The sequence below is a fragment of the Pelecanus crispus genome, chromosome 1 (assembly GCF_030463565.1).
Source record: "Pelecanus crispus isolate bPelCri1 chromosome 1, bPelCri1.pri, whole genome shotgun sequence".
NCBI lineage: Eukaryota > Metazoa > Chordata > Aves > Pelecaniformes > Pelecanidae > Pelecanus > Pelecanus crispus.
Genome location: NC_134643.1, coordinates 91582503 through 91607052, shown reverse-complemented (window position 1 = coordinate 91607052; position 24550 = coordinate 91582503). Strand labels below are relative to the sequence as shown.

At 42.4% G+C, this 24550-nt stretch overlaps 1 protein-coding gene across 1 annotated transcript in view; it reads right to left on the bottom strand.

The window, feature by feature from the left end:
* Positions 1-427: 427 nt before the first annotated feature.
* The window catches only part of CLCN1 (chloride voltage-gated channel 1), a 47206-nt gene continuing 23083 nt past the window's right edge, over positions 428-24550 (bottom strand). Inside the window, exons 10-24 of the mRNA XM_075709906.1 lie at positions 18084-18168; positions 14880-14981; positions 13741-13825; positions 13186-13335; positions 10489-10558; positions 8770-8880; positions 8430-8643; positions 7555-7688; positions 6801-7027; positions 6573-6678; positions 4825-4907; positions 4027-4065; positions 3283-3387; positions 1283-1369; positions 428-826 (exon numbers count right to left, since the gene is read on the bottom strand). Of these exons, the coding sequence (XP_075566021.1) occupies positions 428-826; positions 1283-1369; positions 3283-3387; positions 4027-4065; positions 4825-4907; positions 6573-6678; positions 6801-7027; positions 7555-7688; positions 8430-8643; positions 8770-8880; positions 10489-10558; positions 13186-13335; positions 13741-13825; positions 14880-14981; positions 18084-18168 (1997 nt within the window). The remainder of the gene's footprint in view (positions 827-1282; positions 1370-3282; positions 3388-4026; positions 4066-4824; positions 4908-6572; positions 6679-6800; positions 7028-7554; positions 7689-8429; positions 8644-8769; positions 8881-10488; positions 10559-13185; positions 13336-13740; positions 13826-14879; positions 14982-18083; positions 18169-24550) is intronic.

Genomic DNA, 24550 nt, shown 5'->3' with positions numbered 1-24550 from the left:
TTTACACTGGTGCATGCAGGCCAGGTGTGACTGGAAGGATGACACCAATGGAGAATGAGAAGAGCTGCTCCTTCTCCACTTTACACATGGCAGAGCATGCTGACTGTGTCCAGCAGTATTCATGTCTTGTTACAATCCCTTCTGCCATGTTACGTAGACGTGGCAGAAGCCTAAGCATTATGAGCCTGCCCTTAGCCACCTTGCAGTCCACATCTGACTCCTGCACACACCTATATAGTCCAACAGCCTAACAGTCTTTGCACAGAAAGAAAGCAGCTGAAGAAAGGGTCAGTCCAATGCCCCTTCTCCCAGCTGAATCAATCCTCTGTGGGGATTGCAAAGAACATCCAAAAGCTTCTCTTTGAGGAGCAAACACAAGAAGACTGGCTCAGCTGAGGAGTGTGATGGACTACTCCCCTCACACCAGCTATAAGGGGACATCCTCATCCTCATCTTCATCCTCATCCAGGTCAGTGGAGCGTAGGCTTATGTCCTTGAGGATGTCTGAGATGTTTTCAGCAACTGGCCCTGTCAGCTCCATCTCTTCCAACTCAGTATCAGTGGCATAAGTAGAACACAGGGCTTCCCCCTCTTTATGCAAGTGTGAGGGCTGGGGGGAGTGTGAGCTGGGAGGCAGTGGGCTCTCTGTGCTCAAGTTTGCTGCTTGCTGTGCTGCCACTGTGCAGTTGTCCTGCCGGCTCCACACCTGAGTGGCCTGGCTGTCCTTCTCACTGCTGATGGAAGTCCGGTTGGTATCGCGGAAACTGGCAAGGGGTGGGCGGAGGCGAACCCCGGAGCGTGTGGAGCCCTCTATTGCCTTCTGAAGCTATGAGAAGAGAAAAAGTTCAGAAAAAATGGATGAAAGGGAGGCTGACCCAGGCCTACCCAGCAGAAGTTCATCTACTCTCCAGGGTAAAGGGATCACAAAGAGAGAGAGGCACAGCTCTACCTCTGGGGCCTGTGGAGATCATCTTTTATGCTGGTAGTGTAATTTCTCATTCCACAGTAAATAACAAATTCCACACCACTTTCAGAGACAGTAATAGCCACTCAGTTAAAAGCCCTATGTTCATGAAAAGGGTGAACCACCTAACATCCCTGTAAACAAGACCTGCTGCCTCCTCTGAAATACAGTCATCCATTCCTCTACGTGGCTTCCAAAGGGTTGACTCAGTATTCAGCAATTACAGTTATATATATTCCCAGCTGGATCCTCCAACACCTGTAAGTCATTGCAATGATCCACAGTTGATTAGGAGGAGATGAAAGGATCTGTACTTACCTCTTCCAAAGCCAACACTCCCCTCAGCTTCCCCATACTGGTTACATAGGCATGGCTGAGGCCCAGTAATGAGAACAATGTATGTGTCTATGAGCAAAACCACAAAAGACCATGTCAGGGACCTTGGAAGCTGTTAACATGATACTTGTTGCTTGAGCTGGGAGTTGGGATTTAGAAATGGGAATCACAAAAGCACACAAGTCTGCAGTCATCCCAGTGAGAAACTATCTCTTCGCTTCCCCCTTTTGTAGCCAGCAAATACTACCCTTTGGTCCTTCTGCTGTGGAGCCGTAGTTGGGAGTGTGTTGATGATGGAGAGCACATTCTCAAGGTCACTCCCATTCTGCATCTGGCAAACAGAGATTCACATGCAATACCCTGTGTATCTGGGGACTTATGCAGGTCCTATTTAATTTTGGTGCTAGAAAGTAAACTATCATATAGTACTATGCAAAGTCAGAACCTGCTTAGGTTATTTCATCCAGTGCTTTCTTTAACACTAGCAGATTTCTCTTTTCTTGTTCGAGAATTTCTCCTGTCAAAACTTAAGCTTGTTGCTGCTTATCCAGTGCAGTGGGAACACTGAGAACAAGTTATTCCCTTTCTCTTACAAAGCCTTCTTAAAAGGACAGATATCACACTGCTGTCAGTCTTCTTTTCTTCAGCCTAAATATACCCCATTATTTTACTGTTCTTCATAGATCAGGCTTTCTAAAACTTCCAGCATTCTCAGTGCCCATCTGTGGGGTATGTCCAACCTCCAAGTTCTTTAAGCTGAGCTCTAGCTGGACTTTACGTGTGGCTGTACATGAAGTCATTCTTTCACTGCTGGTGTTTGCCTTTTTTTTAACATCACATGAGATATTGAATGCCATGTTCAAGTGTAAACTAGGGAAAATCTCATTTCTCAGGAACAAGACATTTTACCCTAATGTAAAAGAAAATCAGACTGGTTAAATACAATTTGATCATGATAAGCTGTGATATTCTCGCCATTGTCAGTAGTCTCACATTTAGCTCTAACTATGCATACCTCAGAGAGTTTGATTATTTTTTCCTGCATTTTTTGTACATCCAAGTTAAGTTGACTTGTCTGTTATTTCAGAGTTTCTTGTTTGCTCTTTTTTACGAGAGGTATGAAAATTTCGCCATCTGCAGTCTTCAGGTATAATTTCTTGTAACCCCTATATTCTCAAAGAGAAACGCTAGTGGTTTTCAGATTACTTCAGCCAGCCCTAAAACATGTTTGAAAACATCAAACTCATCTTAAGTATATGCTAAGCTTTTGTTATTTTGCTCAAGGCTGAGATCTTACACCTTTGATAACGGTAATTAATTTTGTGAGAGGCATATGCTGACCATTCACATTAAATGAATATTGATGAAAACATGCACTGTGCACTTTTGCTTCAGTAGACTGCTTTCCCTTTCCATTGAGTGAAAGCCCAGTCCTCTCTTATTCCTGATATACGATTGCTTTTTTCCCCAGTCATCCTGTGCTAACTCCAGAAGTTGTATGATCCAACTTCCTCTCTCCTTGTGCTTCAGTTCAATGCAGAGCCTATGATATAGGATGGTTTCAAGCAACTCTTCTCATGCAGACGCAGACTCTATACCCTGAGAGAAACACCCTGAGAGGAGTACTCATTCCAGTGCTGCACACTGACAAAGCAGAGTGTAAATCTCAGTGTAATGCCCCCAGGAGCGAGGCATACAGTCTTCTGTTAATGTAGTGCCTGGAAAATCCTATGTGGTGTCCAAAAGCTATTTTAATAAATGCACTCAGACTTCTTATCATGTAGCCTTTCATTTTGCAGGAGATTGGCCGTACACACAGAAGGTTATAGGAACAAGCTGTCTTCTGTAGCTGGATGTGGAAGTAGCTGGTAATAGTACTTGTAGGTGAAGACAAGGAGAAGAAGTAAGTCATACACTAGACGTACAATGATAGATAGGGTGGAGAAAAACATTGTATGCATCAGAGAGACATCTGCACCCACCTTGTGCAGGGAAGTTCTCTCCACCAGTTGGAAAGGGGAAGGGTCTATGCGGCAGCTGTCAAAGCACACATTCTTGTTCAGCTCTTCCTGTTCCCAAGCATCTATCTGTCACAGCAAAGAAGAGGAATCACTCTTACAGTAATCAGCAGTGTTGCTGTCTTGTGTACCCAAACTAGCCCCATTCTCCTGTTAATGTTTCTTCCTTCCTATGCAGATCATTCATCTTGCCTATTATATCACACCCCTCAGGTTTCCCATCCCTTCCTTGCCAGATGCCAAGACCCTATGGAAACAGAGCAACTCCAGTACCTCAGAGGTTTTCTGAGGTGAGGTTTTGTTCCTTCCTGCTTAAAGATGGAGTGAACTTCTTAGCTTTCCTTTCTGAGTGCATCTTGTCATTGCAAGATAATAGATCCTTTGTGTAAAAATTAAGGAACAACATAAACCCACAGAAGGATTTAGGTGAGGGGGTACCTGTCGAGGTCTCTAGCCCAAAACCCTGCTCACAGCAGGGCTGACTTCAAAGCTAGATTAGTCAGAGCCTTACTCAGCACATCTAGCAGAACCATCTCTTCTTTTATTGGGTGAGACTTGCCCACTGTGCAACTCTAAGAAGAAAATGGCTTTAGCTATGGCTTTATGTGGCAATCACTGAGGTAGTTGGAGTTCAGGAAGTATTTCAAGTGATAGGAAATGGGCAAAGAAGCCCAATTAACCTCACTCCTTTTCTGCATCCAGTCTTACCTCTTCTGGCCTCATTGTGTCAATGACTTCCACCGGCTCCTGTAGGAGAAAACACTGTTCAGGACAGACAAAGAACCCACAGTTTCAAAGAGTACAGAAAGGAAAAATTTGCATAGCCTCCTCACCCCATGCCGTCCCCTTTTTGTTCCAAATAGTATATTACTGAGTGTTTAGATTTTCTTTATACTCATACATTATAAGGTGTACTCTGTACTTGCTGTGCTTCCCCTTGCCAATGAAGATTGACTATGGAATGCTGATGGAGCAAATCAGGTGCTTAAACATGGTCATCTAGTACTGCTTTAGATGCTCTCAGATATCCCACATAGGGTCCAACCACTGCCCTAGAGTGCATGGGTGTCCCATAGGCTCTGTATGATATCCATGAACCCTGTGCAGATATGTCAGATACCCAAGGGCATCTAACATGGCACAAGGCAAAAGCATTTTTTCATTTTTATCTGGCCAGAACTGTTTGTCAAATGGAATAGAACTGCACTTTATTCCAGGTTAGCCAAAACAGCATTAAGTTATTCACTGAGAAAAAGATGCCCACACTCAGTTGCGATGGTAGCCTTGACACCTGAGCACAGATGGCTCTTTGGGAAGATGCACACTCCTTTATAGTAATCACACCCTTTCTCCTTGGAGAGAGTTCCCCACTGATGCTGTCAGAGTTCAGGACCATAAGTGTGTCCACGCTTTGGCCAAATGCTGAATGACTCTGAGTAGTAGGTTCTATTTCCATTGCATTCCCTTCCCTCTTCAGAGTACTACTAGGCTTTCTGTATCCCTAACCTGGACAGTACTCTCTGTTTCAAGTGGACGGTTGTAATGGCACAAGAGCTGCTGGATCAGTTGCCCCAGACTCCTGAAATTGCCTGAAGGATGAAAACAAACACGTGGATAAGAGAGAAGAACAAGTGAGAGACAAAAATACAAAGCCCCATGCCCATCTGCTTGCCCAAGACAGTCTGGGAAATAACATGAGAGACATAGTAGATGGTATATAACAGGGCTGAGCCAGTCACAATCTAGCATTCAGTTTGTAAGATGGCATCTGGGATATGCCAGAATAAACATTCCCATGCAATACCTTTTCCTTAAGGAGAGGAAACAAACCATTACAAAGTAGCCCTTGCAGATAATATTCATATATCAGTGTCCCTGAAGAAAAAAAAAAAAAAACTAGAAGCAAGACTACTAACACAGCAGACAATCTGATACACGGGATGAACTGCTGTGACTAGAGGCTTCTGCAGTCCACAGAGAGGATGTGGTCTGGAGGATGAGTATGGAAAGGGGAAGTGGGAATTTGGAAATTACTTCAAAGACAAAACATATCAACAGCCTGAATGTGGCAGGTACAAAGGGTTGAGGAGTCCATGGATTGTGCCAGCAGTGTAATGGTGGGAATGAAGACGACTGCAGAATTATTCTCTCAGGCAGGACAGTCAGGTGCTGTTGTGATGTGAACAAGACTGTGGAGGAAGGCTGGTCAGAAACAATGACAGCTGTGAGCCAAACTAAAAATTATGGCAGGGAAAGCCTCATGAAGTCACCCCTGCTCCACTTCCTCTTGTCACTTCTGGATCACTCAGTGCTAGCTTCATGTAAAATGTCTCACACACTGTCCTTGTTTTGATATGATTCTTCTTTTGATGTGGTAAGGAAGGTGGATGGCTGTTCCACCACTCTACTGCCCTGTAAGCATAAAGTGGATTTTCCTATACCTTAGAGGTTTAGTCATACATGAGTGGTGTGTGTGAAGGAACCAGAACGTGCTATATGCTATATTATATGCTAACCTTTGGGTGCCTAAAAGCACGAGCCAGAGCCCTAGCCTCTGTATTCATTCTCAAGATTGGGCTACACCTCTGTGTTTACTCACTCTCAACATATTTCAAGACACATAAAGGGGGAAAAAAAAACCCCTGCCATCCTGCATCAAATATACATGATATATGAACGAGAAATGAGCCTTGGAAGCAAAGCTAATATAGGCTGGCGTGGCACACAAAGAACACAATACATCAGTATTTGTCCATCGTATTAATGTAGCTGAACCAAAGGGATGTGTGTCCAAGGGAGGAGCTGTTCAGTTTTGGAGATGGCTGAGCAACAGCCTAAGCTACTCAAAAAACAAGTACAGATGTTTAGCTCTCAGGCTGCTTTTCCCAGGGAAATTCATTCACGGGGTGAAGGAGGCAAGAGGTGGGACCCTTCTATTCAGGATCTCCAGAAAATGTCCAAGGAGATGTTATGGCAAAGGATGGAGTGGGGAGTACTGACAGAGAGAGAGCAGCCTGAGTGGGCCTACTTTTGCCATGCTCTCTGAGGTATCACAAACAGAAGATATTTCCAGGTACGTTACACTGATGTTGAGGTGCATTAACAAAGTACCTTTAATACAGGAACAGCAGAGAAAGCTCCTCCTCTCAGTCTCTGGGAAATCAATACCTCGCACAGGCATGTACACACGGTTAGCATGAAAGCTTCCAAAAGCTGGCTAGGATGTGGCTGAGGCATGCCAGAAGTTACTATACCTGGGAGGTGCTGTGGCTCCAAAGTTTCAGGCATTTGTTTAAGAGGACTCATTGGGCCATTGGGCTCCTCTGGGTAACTGGGAGTGGGACTTGGGGGCTGAGGCAGCTGTTACAAAAAGAAGAGAAAATAAAGTTCACTCTGTGTCATTTCTTTCTCAGCTTCTCCAAAATGCCTTACTGCTTCTTAAGCAGTCTCTGTGTTGCAGTCTCTCCGCTTCTCTCCCTTACCTCTCCCTTTTCATCTGTATCCTCATCCTCATCAACATAAGCAAAAGATTCATGCTTCAGCTTTGGCAGGGTTGCCCATGGTCCCTTGCTGTGCCCATCGTAGGGTGCCTCAGACAGCTTCTGCTGCATTTCTCTGTTGAGGAGCTGTCGCCGTTCCGGGCTTATATGTCTCTGGAGGAGAGCCTGCAGTTCGGATCGCTCTACAGACCCCAGAAGGATCATGGTCTCTGCATAACAGGCATAACATGGCAGAGAAGCCATTAAGCCACTTCAAGGTTTTGAATGTCCCCTGCCACACACTGCCCCCTCCCTCCCTCCAACCTCTTCAAAGTGCTCGGACTCATACTATCTAGATCTATGCAGGAGTCATTGACCAGCCCTGCTAGTTGCTGCTAATACACTGTGGGGCTGTGGGAAGCTCACCATCCCTGAGTTGTGCCACTCCTCAGCACCATGTCAGAAGCAGGCTCTTTACGTATGCAAAATCCCTCCTTGTCACAGTTCAGTCCACAAACTTTCCCCACACCTCCCTTACCTGCTATATCTGCTTCACTGCCCACACTCCAGCTTACCTGTCTGACCAGCTGAAACAGCCTTCTGTCATACATCATCCATAGCGGAAGATTTTTAGGATGATTTTTTTTATGTAGTGGTCACACTGTCTCCTTCACAGCGAGTAATTTGAAAGCTAGTTTCTTTGGCGCTTTAAGCTGAGAAAGTCTTCAGGAAGGACCAGTTTCTCCACATTGCTTACCTGGTGAGTCCACCAAAGGTAAAGACTTAACAGTGGTGCTTTGGAGTAGAGTTTGCAAGTCTCGGTATTTACAGTTGGAGGAGACGAATTTCACATCTTGGACCATAATATCCTCAACAAAGATATTGTATTTGCTGTGAATTTATGGACAATAAGGTGAAGAGTTAGCATATTAAAAAAGTCTAGCAGATAAATTCCTTAAATAAATATATAAATGACCATTTCTTTAAATAGTGTTCTCAATACAGTTGCTAAATAATCTTCTGTGAGGGTAACCAAAGAGGACTTTCCAACAGGATGAACACAGATTAACTGGATTTTCATTACAGTTGTATTCCACTCCATTACTCCTCACCATAAAAATACACACATATATATACATATATGTATAGGTGTTTTATGTACACATACCTATGTATATTATATATACTAGAGAGAGGAAGAAATGTATATGAATAACTGAATTTTGTTTTAAGCAAAATATCCAAATAAAATAATATTTTAAACATTTGCTGGAGAAAAAAATCCAAACCCCACTGAATTCAGGAAAAAATGGAAAATGAGACAATTTAAAAATTTTTAAACTGAACCAATTTGGTAATATTAATACAAATTCAGTAATATTGCAGATTATTCAGACCTGTGCTTTCAGTGAAAAAAAGAAGAGGACTTTTCTCCATTTCTTTGTATGAACCCTAATTCTACTCCACCACTTGTTTTTTCTCGCTCCAGGCCTATTCTGCCTTTTAATTTTCTTTGTAGTACTATCCCCTTTTCATGACCTTTTATTCTCCTATGGTCTCTCCCATGGTCTCATCCTCTTCTGCTTTATTTCTTTGCCACTCCCCACCTCCACCTCTGTTTTACTACTATACCTTATGTGATTCCAGCCGAGGTCTGGCAGGTAGGGCAACTTCTTCACCTGGATGATGCTATCATAGAGGCTGGGCTGCAGACTCTGGGCCACCATGTTGGCAAGAATGACAGCCACCATCATGGGGAGGATGTGAGAGATCTGACCTGTCAGCTCGAAGCAGATCACAGCAGTGGAGACAGTGTGGCTCACTGCTCCTGTCAGAGCTGCTGCACCTTTCCCAGGTAGGGTGGAAAAGGAATAGGGAGAGAAGACTGTCATATAGAAATAGCAGGTCATGTCAACCAGGAAAGTCATGGGGATGGGACCGGGCAAAGAAAAAGAAAGACACAGAGACTCACCAATGACAGCATACCCTCCAGGTAAGATTTGATAAACAATACCATCAAAGAGGATCCCATTGGGAAAAAGTGATGCCATGATTTCCCCAATAAGACGCCCAAATGCAGCACCTGGAAAATATCACTGATAATTATGGAATTAACATCTAAGGAACACCCAGTCTTGTGCTGTGTAGCTATGCTGGGCAATCACTTGAGTATTTTCTAGCAGAAACAAAATTAAAATTTACATTAAAATGACACTGGGGACTAAAGAATAGTTCTCAGTTACAAAATATAGAAGTTAGACTCCAAGAAGACAAATTGGTATTAAGATATGTAAATACAGTTGACTCCTCATTCTTCCACTTAGGCGCACCACGCACAGTGGTATTTTTGATTCACAGGTAGGAGGAAATATTTTCAGAATATGTACAATGTCAGTCCAGATCACAGTTGAGGCCCTTCACGCACTCATTCTATGAATGTCCAAACACTAGAATCACAGTTTACAGAAGAGTTTAGGTGGGAAGGGATTTTTGGAGGTCTTGTTCTGACCCCTTGCTCACAACAGGGCTAATTTCAAAGTGAGATCAAGTCACCCAGGGCCTTTTCCTTTAAAAGTCTGCAAGGATGGAGATTCTCCAGCCTTTCTGAGCACCTTAACCAAGGAAACAATTTTTTTCTGATGTCCCATCAGAATTTCCTCTGTTGCAACGTGTGCCTTTACCTCCTGTTTACTCTGTGTATCTAGGATGAGTCTTTCTATCCTCTCTATCCCTTGCTGCATTAGGTGGTGAAGACTGCAGTTAGATTCCCCTCTTGGCCTTCTCTTCTGCAGGCTGAACAAGCCCAACTTCCTCAGGTTCTCCTTGTTTGTTTTGTGTTCCAGCTCCCCAACAATCTCAGTGGCTTCCACTGGACTCACAGCATTTTGTCAAAATCTCTTGTATTGGTGGACACAGAATGGCACAATATTCCAGAATTGTGTCCAAAATGCTGAATGCAGGGAAATAACTGATTTCTTTGCCTTGCTGGCTAGGCTTTTCCTAATACAGCCTTGTTTGTGGTTAGCCTTCAACACTGCAAGGCATGCTACTGACTTATGTTCAGCTGCTGCCTGCCAGAATCCAGAGGCCACACATAGTGCACACCACTTCATTTAAGAGCTCTGGATACTTAATGTTGAACTTCATGAGCTTCTATACTTTAGTCTAACATAGCCTCTCTTTCTTAACATTAGAATCATATTATTTTTATTTTTTGGTCTTGGAATTAAAACCAGTTAAAAAACAATAAATTCCCATATGTTACCATATTTCAGTCAGAAGAAATGAATACGTGGTGGATTACATTGCAGGTACTAGTTTTGAGGTTATCTCTTCTAGTTGGCCTTCAGAGGCAAAAGGAACAACTACTACTAATTGCAGGATAAGAGTGTCTCTGTAGGTGAAGAGGCAGAGAAATTAGAAGCACATGGCTCAGCATGCCTCCCCATAGTGTGGCTTTCCTTACATAAAAGGACAGGGATTTCCTCCTCAACATTTGGATTTGAGGGGTGGGAAAATGACAAAAGCAGAGACTCGAAGGTGGGTATATGGACTGTTAACCGAGCTTGTCATAGACATCAAGTGATGACTCCTCATCCACTAGAAGAAACCTACTGGGTATGTATGCAACGTCTCTCTTATCCTCTCCACCTGTCAGACCTATATGCTGCAACACAAAATTGAAACTCACCTAGAACAAAAACAGGCATGAAGCCTCCACAGGGGATTGGCATCGTGGTAGCAATGACAGACATCCAGAACTAGAACAGAGGCAGAGGGTGCAGTTGTTACTGAGCAGCAGCAGCATTTCCTGCAGCCCCACTCTACTGCCCAGCCTGTGAATGTGTGAGGAGACATGTTCTGATGGATCTGGCAGTTCAGCCAGAAAGTGAAGGGTAAAGGGGCTGTGGGGTGTGAAGGGGAGCTGGAGGAACTCTGGCAACACACCAACACTGATGCAGAGGACCTCTGGGCAACTGCTGTGGTGGCAGGGAAGCTGAATCACCATGGGGATGGATGAACGTGAGAACTCCTTTGCCTTGGACCTCAGAAGTTGACATTTCCTACTGCTCCAGACAACTTAGCTTTTCATAGAACAAGGCTATCAGAATTTCACAGACTCAGATTTCAGTGTGAAGAGAACTCTGGAGCTCTCTCCCCCAACTCCCTGCTCCCAGAAGGGCTAATTCGTAAGTTAGATCAGGTTGCTCAGGGACTTGTTCAGGTGAGTTCTGAACATCTTGAAGGATGGAAATGTTCACCTGGGCATTTGTGCCACTGCTGACCCCACATTCTGGGGAGAATTTTTTCCTGAAGTCCCACTGTCATAAGTTTCCTTTATTATAGCTTGTGTCTGTTGCCTCTTGTCCTCTCACTATGTTGGGCAAAATGCGGAAACCTGTCCTGGTATTACTAAGACCAATTCAAATGCTCACTTAGCCCAGCACATATAGACTTCTTCCGGAGGCAACAGCCTAATCTTACAAACACCTCAAAGACCAATATGCTCAGACATTCTCAGGCAATATGATGAGATTTTCACAGTTGGGGGAAACACAGAAAATGCTGCTGTTTCAAAAGCTTGTACAAAGAAGTGTAGTGGTAAGATATCCCTTGCTGCAGCAGTATCATCCATGGGAGAGAGACAGCCATGGTTCAGCAATACTTTCAGGTATTTCAGGACCATATGCTCCTCAGAGTGGGCAAATCCTTCCTGTTCAATGTTCACCTCTGAGGAGGTGATGCCTCTGCAGACATTGTTGTAGCTGTAGACAAGATACTAATCTGTAGACAGTCAGTTTGGTGAGAGGAAATCCACCCGAGACAGCTTTTCCTCTGTAACTCTTATAGGATGGTTGGCATAAAAGGGAAAATGAAGCCAGGATGTAGCCTTCCATTTAGGAAAGCCCTCTACAAAGGTAACAAAGAGTCAGCAGAACAGCATCTTTCAGCTCATGGTAGAGGACCATGCTGGGAGGATGGGTTGAACCATCAATTTGATACTGGCTGTTGCGCTTCCTTCCATAAGGCATTTGAATATTCCAGAGGAGAAGTTCCTGGCTGGCTACAGAGGCCAGGAAGCTGCAGAAGTGGAGTACCGCTAACTAAGCTCTGTCTTTGCACTACCAAACCCAGGCCAAATGCAGCTAAGAATTGGGACTATAGTGCAGTGGTGAATCAGGCCAAGTCTTTGCCCAGAGTCGAAACAACAGTTTCTTTTTTATGTGGTCTATCCCAACTCTGAATATACCCAGAAGAAAATAAACTGCTTGGAGCAGTTATCTAGTGAGTTGAGGAAGCCTTTAGTTAATGGACAAGGCCAATGAATCTAGTGTCTGAGGATACAACTCTTCCAAAGGAGAACAGATGGACTAAGGATAGATACACCTTGTGGTCCATCCCTCTTTTAAATAAGACCTTATCCACTTGGTACTCTACAATCAGAATTATCACAGAAGCAGAACCTTTAACTGTCTGTCAGAAATTTGATAGTGTTTTACTTTAGGTGGAATCAGCTGTGTCAATCAATCATTGATGTCCATTCCTGATCTACTGAAATGTTCAACTGATATTGCAAGGTGGCCTCACCTCTTTTGCTCCTTTGCAACAAAGAAACCCACACTTTCTATGATATTTTTACCCTTTTATCTCCACCCCTGCCCCTTAGCAAAACCTCTTTCTTGCTACTTGTATTTTAAATACTGGAATATAATGTTTTCTTCTTTCAAATCTCTTCTCTTGCTCTGTCATGTGTCAGTTATACAGCTGATCCTTTCAGAGGCTGAACAGTTGCAACTTCCACAGACCACGTCAGCTCAGAACATTTAATTCACTGTTGCTTTCCAAGAAGTGAGCAAAACTGTTTTCAGCTGCATTTCTCCATCAAGTTACAGTACTGCTAACAAATCCTTGAGCCTCACGCAACTATAGGTTGTGCTTGCGTATTCTTATTTGTCTCCTATCTGTAATCAGGAATATTAAGTAGACAGTATCAGACTTTATTTAGACCAAATACAAATTATCTGAGAGCTTTTTACTCAACTACTTATTTTTCTGGAAGCTGAGAAATCTTTCCTGACATAGTCCTCCCTACCCACTACTACACAGTGGGTACAGAAGGTCATTCAGCAGGATGCATGAGGAAGATGACCTAGGGAGCAGTGAAAAAGGTCACTATGTTAAGTCCAGGAAATATTTCCTAATAATTTAGGTAATCCTGCATTCAAGGTGGGCAACAATCACTTCAAAAGATGTAAGACCCCATTTCAGTTGTAGTGCTTCATTCAATATCCAGCAAGTCCTCACTGGTAGTTCACAAACTATTTTACAAAGGATCAAGAACATTCACTCCGAGTGGAGAAGGGTTATGATGAACTGGGTTTCCTACCTTCATGAGGAAGAAAAGCAGGATGATGATGAAAACACTGACTTTGGGATGGATCCAGGCAGCAGATTTCCCTAGGATCTGAGGGTCCCCTGTGTATCTTGCCCAGGTATAGTTATCAAAGAGAGAGCTGATGGCTTCCCGTGGCATCAACTAAACAGCAAAAAAACCAGGCATGAGCCATGAGATTAGATGGAATAAATATTTTACCTCTGTTCCAAGAAAGTGGAAGGCATGTTTACTTTGGTAATTCACATTTTTAATCTTCAGGAAGAGAGATGGGACTTTATCTGAACTGGTGAAAGGACAACTACTTTCACACATGGGGTAACATCTTCTTTATTACTTGATTAGGAGAGTGGACCTTTTTCAAGTTTCATATGAAGGAGATATCAGAGACCGTAAGTCTCAGAATATAGTCCCTCCTCAGTCCAAACTCCTCCCAAATCTTTCTTCCCCTTTCCATAACATAAAACCTTATGGTTTATTGGGGCACCGGATAAGGGGAGATTGTTCCACAGAACTGCCCAGAATTGCAAATACACATCCTGCTCTCACCTCTCCTGCCATGAACTGCCCAAATCCTGGAGGAAAGGTCACAGTTGCTATAAGGAAGGTTATAACCCCAGGGTATATGAGGCGGCTGAAAAGAAAGAAAAGCTTATTAAACTATAACCTCACATTTTTTTCTCGTAGCACTATCACTTCAGGACTATGAATGCTATTTCTGTGAAAGCTCTCTGCCCCATCTGTATCCATTGCTTTGGAGTTACTGGCAATTTAATGCCCTGCTCCACTGATCATCATTATTCATAGAGAGTACAACTGTCAGCAAAGCCATTTTTCCCATCAGAATTAATGTAATGGGAGGGATGGAGGGAGAGAGGGATGTACAAAATGCACAGACTTGAATACACAGGGGGCACGTGTATTTAAAATGATGTGTTGACCTATTGTCAAAAGCCTGCACCTCCTCCATTTGTCCTAATTATGCCAGTCTTGCCTCTTCATCCTCCATGCAATGAATCCTGTCCTAGTGTATTTAAATGTAGGCTTTTTTCATAGGTTTCTGCATGCCTTCTCCATTGCATTAATTCTTACAAGAAAAACTGCTTTTCTTTCCATTGAATTGCTGACTGTCGCAATTTTTGGGAAAGTGTCCTTGGTGGCTAGTGAGTCTAGCTGTGCTGGGCCAGTGGGACATAGCTGGACAGCAGGCTGAAGCCATCTGTGTTTTCCTACTGCTGTGTCCAAACCCAGGATGGGTATCCAGGTACACTGTGACAATTCATGGGCACTAAGACAACATGAGACTAAGCTGCCTCCACATGCTGGACTAATCCCAGTTCTCTCCCCCATTCCACCGGGGGGGCAGGGGAGGGTGAGCAAGTGGCTGTGTGGTGCTTAGTTGCCGACGGGTTAAACCACAACACCTCTTAATGAATATTACAGAGCGTCCCTTCTAAATCAAGAAGCTATTTGAAACTATTGGGGCTGGTCAAGAAGAAAATGCAGCTCGGAACAAATTATCTTGATGTTTGCAGGTATCTTATTCTCATATAATTTCAGTTTCCCATATTTTTACTCTCTTACACTTGAAATAGTTCTGCTGTCTTCCAGAAAGCATTTATTACTATCCAGTACCAGTAAGATATAAAAACCTGGTCCCTAAAGAGAATATCTTCAAAGGCACTCACTATTTGGTGAGAAACTGGCTCAGAGCTGTATGACGCCGGATGCATAGGACCACTTGGCGATTGAGATAAACGAAAAATGCTCCAAGGAATCCAGAACATATCCTGAAGTGGGGAAAATGAAATAAAATTATACCAAATAATGGATACTACACAAACCATCAACCAAGAAACTGAGTTTAAGTGGTTTTCATCTTCAGCTGTTTATGAAGTCTTTTAAATGTCACCTAGAGGGTTACTCCTACAGCAATTCACTTGAAGACATTGACTCCCTGATGAAAGGGAAGAGATTATTTTGGACCTCTTTGTCACACAATGCCATTTTACCACTTAAATATTCTCTTGCTTAAAGGGGGAAATCTCATCTATAAAAACTTTGTCCTGGTTTCGGCTGGGATACAGTTAATTTTCTTCCTAGTAGCAGGCATAGTGCTGTGTTTTGGATTTAGAATGAGAAGAATGTTGATAACACACTGAGGTTTTAGTTGTTGCTAAGTACTGCTTATGCCAGTCAAGGACTTTTTCAGCTTCCCATGCTCTGCCAGGTGCACAAGAAACTGGGAGGGGGCACAGCCAGAATAGTTGATCCAAACTGACCAAAGGGCTATTCCATATCATATGACGTCATGCTCAGTATATAAACTGGGGGGAGGGTTGACTGGGGAGCAGTGATCGCTGCTCGGGAACTGTCTGGGTATCGGTCGGCGGGTGGTGAGCAATTGCATTGTGCATCACTTGCTTTGTATATTATTATTATTATTATATTGTTACTATTATCATTATTATTTTACTTTATTTCAATTATTAAACTGTTCTTATCTCAACCCAGGAGTGGGTTTTTTTCACTCTTACTCCTCCAATTCTCTCCCCCATCCCATCAGTGTAGGGGGAGTGAGCGAGCGGCTGCGTGGTACTTAGTTGCTGTCTGGGGCTAAACCATGACAACATATAATCTGTAAAAATAATCACAAAAAAGGACTGACAGATCTCAGTGGAGGCTGGAGAAGAGTAACTGGGCAAAGACCAGTACTGTTGGAACTTAGATATCAGGTTGGAACAGGAGATAGTGAAAATGAAGGGAGTTTAATTCAGCAAAATTATATACCTACATCAAATACTAAAAGTAATAGCAACTCTTGTGCCTAAAGAAAAGTACATCATCTCTATGATCTTAATCACTTAGGCCTATGTTCCTGATCCTAATAAAGCCAAAAAAATATAGTTGTCTAAGGACTGGCCTTGATTCTTGTACTCTCTAGCTTAATGAGACCTGGATAAATAGGGCCTAATACTCAAAGGTAAAGGAAAAAAAAAAAGAGTGAAAAAAGAGTGCATGTAGAATTGGTAAGGGGAAGTGTTACTTTATGTGGCAAATAACTAACCCACAGAATACTGAGGATAAACATAACATTTTCGTTCTATTAATTTTTAAAATTAATGGACTCTTCCTTTGTTATGTGTTATGGAGGCCTTTGCCAAATCTCATTCAAAGATTAATTTAGCTTACTTAAAAAGTTGTATGTTGAAAAAATCCTGCTTGATCATTTAAAAATTGCATAGAAACAAGTTTAAACTAAATATAAAGACAAATATGTCCAATGAGCTTCTCTTAAATATTTCAAACCAGCACTGTTTAGCACTACTGTTAAAACAGACCAGTCCCTTAGGCAGTAGAAGCCTAAGGGATGCACAGTGACCTGAATTTCTTTATAATACTTTATATTAAAAAATAGATCCCTCCATTCCTGCCTATCAGTTTGTCAATAAAATAGAAGTGCTCTTCCTGTATACATTTTGCAAATCAACAACATTTGCTGACACGGAAGAACAAGATCTACCTGTTGATAGTGCTTTGGCTGGTTCAGTTTTTTTGTCCTACCTGAAAGTGAAGAAATATGTTGGACAGAAAGAGAGTTCAATTTTGAGACATAATGTTAAGAGAATTTGGAGCATTCCAAGTTGGCATCAGGACTTTATCCAAGACTATCCAAGTCTTCAGCTTTTTTTTTTAAACTACCACTTTGGACACCCAGGCATTTGAAAGCATTTCACAGTTGTCGTATACTCCTTTCCTAGACTATGTGCAGTACTGCAAAAAGAACAGCTCTGCCAACTCCATTCAAAACAGTATGACAAGAAGTTTTGCATTCTATCAGCTGTAAATTATAAAGACTACCTTTGTCCTTGCCAATCTAAACAAATAGATCCCCCCGAGTTCAGCATGCAAGTCTATTTAAGGAGAACAACAACATGGATACATATGATTACTAGCAAAAACTCCTGTATATGCATAGATTTTCAATTTATTTGATGTCTTCCAAAAAATCCCACTTGAGTTCATATTCAAGTAAATAAATATGAGAGCAGCCTACTAAAAGGAGTTGGAAAACCTCAGCTCTATTTCTGGTCTTGGACCCAGGTCTTGCAACAGAGTATGTTCACAATGCCAGCACGGGTATTTGCTCCTACAGTGTATTCCTTTCACTACTGCTCTGCAGATTTCCCTGGAGCCTCTTGGAAGCTCTAACCCAAGACTTTTCCTCACAGCAATTCCAAACTCAGTTTTTCTCTAGTATCTCCCAATTCTCTTCTCATTTTTCTTAAGTTCATTCTTTTTTTTTCCAAAATTTCCTCCACAAATGAAACCGACTCAGATATTACCATAAATAAAATAAAACTGACACTAATCTTAATAAAGTAACTGTTTTTCTCGCTGGATCCAATTACGGTTCAGTTACCCTTGCCACCACGTCAAGTGTACCAACCTCTCTTGACAAGGGTAACCATTCTGACCTTGTAAAAGGGAAACTTCCTGGTAAAATCTTTTGTCCCATTTTTGTCAAGTGAAAAGGCCATACTTGTTGGGTCAGTTCATCTGGGGACACCATCAACATGGTTCAAGGGCCATTCAGTAAATCTATACCCAGAACCTAGACCAAGTCAGACTTACGTTTTTTTTCCAGAACTTAATTTCTGAAAAAGACATATTGAAAAGAAACAACAAATAGCTTGATAATACCCACATTTCCTTCCTTACCCATTGTGTTACATGGGCACCATTTCTGAAGGAGGAATCCCAACAAGCAGAGGCCTTAATTGTGATAATCAAACTGTTTAAAAGAGCTGTAACTGTTTTGCAGAGGAATTCCTAACAGAGCTCACATGACAACCTTTGTAGAGCAAGGAGCCAGGCTCCTGGGAACTTACCCTATTACAGCAAATGCTGGCAGCTCTTGCAGATCAAAGGGGAAATCCATGCGAAAGTTCGTTCTGAACAGGGCTGTGATGGTAACTGTGAGAGAAGAAAGAGGTAGAGCAGGAAAGGGAATAAAGAGGTGAGAAGTTAAATGCCATAAAAGCTAGGGACAGGGGAACTAGTTATATTCATGCTCCTGTGTGGTTTCATGACATTATATGCAATATTACAGATTGGCAGACTGCTCTGATTTTAGTAGTGCCTATTTCTGAGCATTTGCAACCCTAGCACTCTAGATGGTATAGGTTTGTTTTCAAAGAATGTATATTTTTTTTTAGCTATAATCACAGAATTTTAAAGGGTTTTCTTTTATTTCTTTTCTTCTACCATCCGTTCTTTAGGAAATAAAACCTCTTCCCACTATACTCACTGACTCTCAAAACTCTCTTTGCCAAGGCAGGCAGTGCTTACATATCTGGAGAAGCTGTTTCATGCACAGTTGTGATTGCCTTCTAGAAACAAAACTCAGATCCCCTCTGAAGTTATATCTGCAAAATTTTTGACTGGTACCAAAAGAACGAAAGTCTTAGAAATCAGAGATGGAAAAGATGACCTAAGCCCCATCTTCTCCAGCTCACCTCTCCTGGTAGTGCTCCACTGCTAAATGACTCAGATGTTGAAACCTGTCCTGCTTTTACCTGGAGGTACCTAATTGTGTGGAAACAGTAAGTTTCTGTATGCCAATAGGTGAAGTACAAATTACAAATCTAGTGCAGCATGGAAATGCAGCTGAATGAGGATGGATATAAATCCGAACTTGCCCTGGATGAAGGAATTATTTGCACAATAATGAAAGAAAAGAAGCAGTGAAAATCTAGCATTACATGATAATTACAGGAGGCATTAATTACTTGTTAATTGGTCAGACAGGACCAGGTTTAGAGAGATGATTTAATCAGATGTCTGTGGGTTACATTACCTAAGATAGCTAAACCTGTCTAACAGCATGCTACTATCCAAAATGGGAAGATCTTACCCCTGCCTCTTCACCCTGTTCCTTCCCTCCTGGCTGCACTGTTCTCCCCTCCCATTTGGCCCACTCTGACATATGTCAAAGCCTTCATTGAGTTCTTTCACCTCATTAAAACCTACCAGAAAACCTATCTGCTATTTTTCTGGATTAGTCCTCTGCCAGGGAAGTGAGTTGAATGGAGGAGTCCAACGAACACAGAGATGGTACAAGGGAGAGGTGGAAGAATAGTCAGGGAGGGAAGATGGTGAAAAGCAGGATGTCCTATTTTTTCTGAAATCAACCCAAGAAAGGGATCATCATTTTAGTTTTAGAAAACAGACAGTCCAAGCCACTAAATGACAGTGCATTAAATGTATAGTAGGGCTCACTTTCAAAGATTTTTGCTACAGGGAAGCAAAGACGACCAGGGCAAAAGGAAATAGTCACAGCATTTAGTCTGACTCTGTCTAGGTTCCCTCTCTACTCCCACAAGACAGAAAGAGATTCCTACAGAAAGATTCATCCCACCTATCGTCATCCTCTTTCCTGAGTGACTAAGCCATCCTGAAACTGCATGGCTAAGCCCTTTCCTCTCCATTGGCTACAAACTCTACTAGTTTAGAGTAGCTGTCTAACTCCTACAAGGTGAAAGTTAAGACAAGTAAAAAGAAATGAGAAAGTCTAGCTAATGGGAAAGTCTACTTAAAAAACCTTTGAACTTTAAAACACCACTGAGCCATGTATAGAAGTGATCAGAAAGAGCAAGACTAAGGCAAGATGTAAAACACTATGGCAAATAAGATGAAGACTCAAGACATGGTAGAATCATAGAATCATAGAATGCTTTGGGTTGGAAGGCACCTTTAGAGATCATCTAGCCCAACCCCACTGCAGGGAGCAGGGACAGCTTTAACCAGATCAGGTTGCTCAGAGCCCCATCCAACCTGACCTTGAATGTTGCCAGGGATGGGGCCTCCACTACCTCTCTGGGCAACCCCTTCCAGTGCTTCACCACCCTCACTGTAAAAAATTTCTTCCTTATAGCCAGCCTAAATCTATTCTTCTTTAGTTTAAATCCAGTACTCCTTGTCCTGTCACAACAGGCCTTGCTAAAAAGATTGTCCCCATCCTTCCTATAGGCCCCCTTTCAGTACGGAAAGGCCGCAATAAGGTCTCCCCACAGCCTTCTCTTCTCCAGGCTGAACAACCCCAACTCTCTCAGCCTGTCCTCATAGGAGAGGTGCTCCAGCCCTCAAATAATTTTTGTGGCCCTCTTCGGGACCCGCTCCAACAGGTCCATGTCCTTCTTGTGCTGAGGGCTCCAGAGCTGGACGCAGTACTCCAGGTGAGGTCTCACCAGAGCAGAGTAGAGGGGCAGAATTATCTCTCTCGACCTGCTGGCCATGCTTCTTTTGAGGCAGCCCAGGATACGGTTGGCTTTCTGGGCTGCAAGTGCACATTGTTGGCTCATGTCCAGCTTTTCATCCACCAGCACCCCAAAGTCCTTCTCCACAGGGCTGCTCTTAATCCCTTCATGCCCCAGCCTGTATTGATATCGGAGGTTGCCCCGTCCCAGGTGCAGGAGCTTGCACTTGGCCTTGTTGAACCTCATGAGGTTCACACAGGCCCACCTCTCCTCTGTCTGGTAAAAGAGAAATCCTGCAAATTGCAGAACTCCAGTCTTCCATGATTAGCAAACAGGGGCCTAAGTTGCAGCTGCCAACCAGAATGGGCCAGATGTTATTTGGAAAGTACAGATAATGGTGTAAAACCAGCCAACAAAGCCATCAATATCCAGAAGCCAGCAAAGATTTTGTGGATCTAAGAAAGAAAAGAATTTTGGTGAGATGCTACACAACTTATTTGCACCCATCTACTCTGATGTGATTGCTTCCCTACCTGCTTGATAGCAATGATGCAGCTTGGATGTAAAAATTGACAATAAAAGAGGTGTTAAATAAGCTGCAGACTTAAAAGGCATTAAGATCTGAGGCAGATTAGGAATGAAGTGGATGAGCTATTTAAAAAAATAATTCACCTTCTCTAATGAGTATCAGGGCTTCCAGGGATTGGAGGGGGACCAATGGGTAGCTTAAGTGTTTAAGAAGGTTGTGGAGCAAGATGGTAAAGTATAAAGAGAGCTGTGCATTAGCACCTCGCAAACCGGTTAAATTCATATAGATTTTAAAAGCAAGCACAACACTGGAAATACATGTTTTGAACCTCAAAGCCAAAGAAAAAATTCAGAAGGATAATTCAAATTAATAAAAACTTTGTGATGTGGAGTTTGTTTAATAAAACAGTAAAACCAGATTAAGAGGAATGGTATTTATTTAGATTATTGAGAGGTCCCACATGAGGCTGTGGAGACTCATGTGGAGGTCCAATGATCACAAACAGCAAAAGGCAAAATATTGGATGGAATAGGAATGGATCAGAAGCTAGCCCAGAGAGAGAAAAAAAGTGAGTTTATCATTTCAGACATGTAATGATACATGTCGTAGTATACATGTAGCAGGAGTTGCTAATTTTTGTCTTGGGGCCCTGTGGTGTTGAATGGATTTCTTCAGAGGTCAATATTGGAGCTGATTCTGTTCAACATCTGCATCAATGTCCTGGATGACAGGATGGAACTCACTCATCAGTGACAATACTGAACTGGGGAGGGAGACAAGTTTGTCACTTGGAGGGCTTCATTCAGAGTGGTCTCCACAGACTGGAGTAGCTGACCATGAAGAACATCATAAATTCAAATATTTAGTCCTGCACCTGGAATGGCACATGCATCAATACAGTTTGGTGGCCTAGTGAACAGGAAAAGCTCTGCTGTCATGCCAGTGGATCCTGGTGGATACGATGCTTAATATGTGCCCTTGTGGCAAGGAAAGCTAACCGCATACTGGGCCACATCAGCAAAAGCACAACCAGCTAGTTGACAGTGGTGATTCTTTCCTTCTATATGACACTGAAGAAGCCACATCTAGAAAACCCAGTACAAATGAAATGTTACAAAACTGGAGAGAGTTCAGTGGCGAGCCCTGAGATGGTCCAGGGCATAGGCACAGGGAGAGGCTGCAGGAACTAGCTTTACTCAGCCTGGAAATGAGAAGGCCCAAGGGGGTTCTAACAGCAGTCTCCCCTACCTCATGGGGAAGGTGGAATGACACAGTGCAGGAAAGAAGACACAACTTCCAACAAAGGAATTTTACCTACATATAATGAGCAAATGTTTCTTTTTGGACAGATGGTTCAACACTGGACCAGAGGCCCAGAGAGGCAATGGAAAGTTGTCCCTGCTGTAAGCAGGAGTTTGGAGTAGAGAGATCCAGGGGTCTCTTCCAAATTAAATCTTTCTATGATTCTATGATTATGAATTTCTGAGGAAGACAGCAAAATCTGAACATGATACTGAATCAGTTTACCCTGGTTGGAAGCAGAGAGGACTGCATGAGAAAGGCGATGTTCTGTGTTGATAAATGCAAAGTAATACAGTGGGGGAAGATTATTGATACATTAGAAAGGAATCTAATTTAACAATAGTATTTCAAGAAAGAGATTTGTATCAGTGTAGACAGTACTAAAAAGAAAATGGTCTTTTTACCTTTTTCCTAACTGCAGCTGCTAGAAATGTGTAAAAGCTGCATAAATATGGTATTATAATGCACAGTATTGCATTGCAGTATTGTAATGCCTTCCAGTAAATCCATTTGATAGCCACATCTGCTTGGAACTCTGATCATTTTGTCTCAAAAACATTCTAGAAGAAGATGGTAAATGATTGCCTAAGCAGAAAACTTAGTTCACATGTTATGTATGAATTTGCAAGTTTACATGTTCCACATGAACATTACAGGTAGATGTACATAGTGCACATTAAGGGAAGCAGTTTCTTCCACTTTCAAGTACGTTAACCCACCTCATACAAAAGCTTTCTTACTACATGATAATAGCAGCCGTACAGGAAACTAGCACAAAGACGCCCACTTATCTACCAAGTGCATAACTTCTGGGAGTAGACGAGACTTTAGAGACTGTGAAGATATCAGAGAGGGAGCCTGAGAAAAACCCTTGCATGAACAAAGACTGAAAAGACCTGGCTTGTAACTTTCAGAAGGAAATGAGCAAGAAAAGACATGAAAGATAAGTTAGAGCAGGCATGATAAAGGATCATAAAATAATGAATGATGTAGCTAGACAAAAGTTTCTAGTTCCTTAATACAAGGACAAGGAGACTGGCAACACAGAGAAAGAAAATTCAGAACTATGAAAAGGAACTATTTTTCATGGGCAATTTGATCATGGGACTTTTTAACCCACACAGTCAACGAAGCAGACTGTAAGGAGCCATTAAGGTGGGTGTTAAAGTTGTCTGGATGATTTTGAAGAAGGAACAGCAATTAAGATGTTTCAGGATTAAGCTGATTTCTAATGATTTGAGAAATCAGCAAGGGAGCTAAGTAGATAAAGTGAAGGATAGGAGATTATCTCCTGTCATCTGTCTTTGAATTTCTTATATTTTCCTCTGGAAAGAACAGAAAGGTGTGGTTTTTGTGACAGATCTGATGGGTGAATACCCTTCAATATGAGGTAGTGTTTCACAGACAAAGATGTCACTTTCTATATTCAAGTAGAAAGTGCAGTCACTTCTACATTCAAGAGAATATTCAAGCCAAATAATGTTTTAGCACAAAAAAAATCCAGCCCTGTGAAGTCGAGAGACATAAGTTATAGCAGTTTTAAATAAGAGGGAACTGCCCACATGGAGCTGAGATAAATAAAATAGATATAACTCCAAGAATAAAAGATAAAGACATGATAAGCAAGAAGTTTACAAAGAAATGGCAGCCTTCTGCCATTCCCACAGTATCTAAAATCGAATCGAACAGAATAGAATAGAATAGAATAGAATAGAATAGAATAGAATAGAATAGAATAGAATAGAATAGAATAGAATATTTCAGTTGGAAGGGACCTACAAAGATCACCTAGCCCAACTTCCTGATCATTTCAGGGCTGACCAAGTTAAAGCATATTATTAAGGGCATTGTCCAAATGCCTCTTAAGCACTGACAGTCATGGGGCATCGACTAGCTTTCTAGGAAACCAGTTCCAGTGTTTGACCACCCTCTTGGTAAAGAAGCGCTTCTTAATGTCCAGCCTAAACCTCCCCTGGCGTGGCTTTGAACCATTCCCATGTGTCTTATCACTGGATACCAGGGCGAAGAGATCAGCACCTCCCTCTCCACTTCCCCTCCTCAGGAAGCTGTAGAGAGCAATGAGGTTGCCCCTCAGCCTCCTTTTCTCCAAACTAGCTGAGCCCAAAGTCCTTAGCTGTTCCTCATAGGACATGTCTTCCAGCCCTTTCACCAGCTTTGTTGCCCTCTTCTGGATGCGTTCAAGAACCTTCACATGCTTCTTAAATTGTGGGGCCCAGAACTGCATACAGTATTCAAGGTGAGGCCGCAA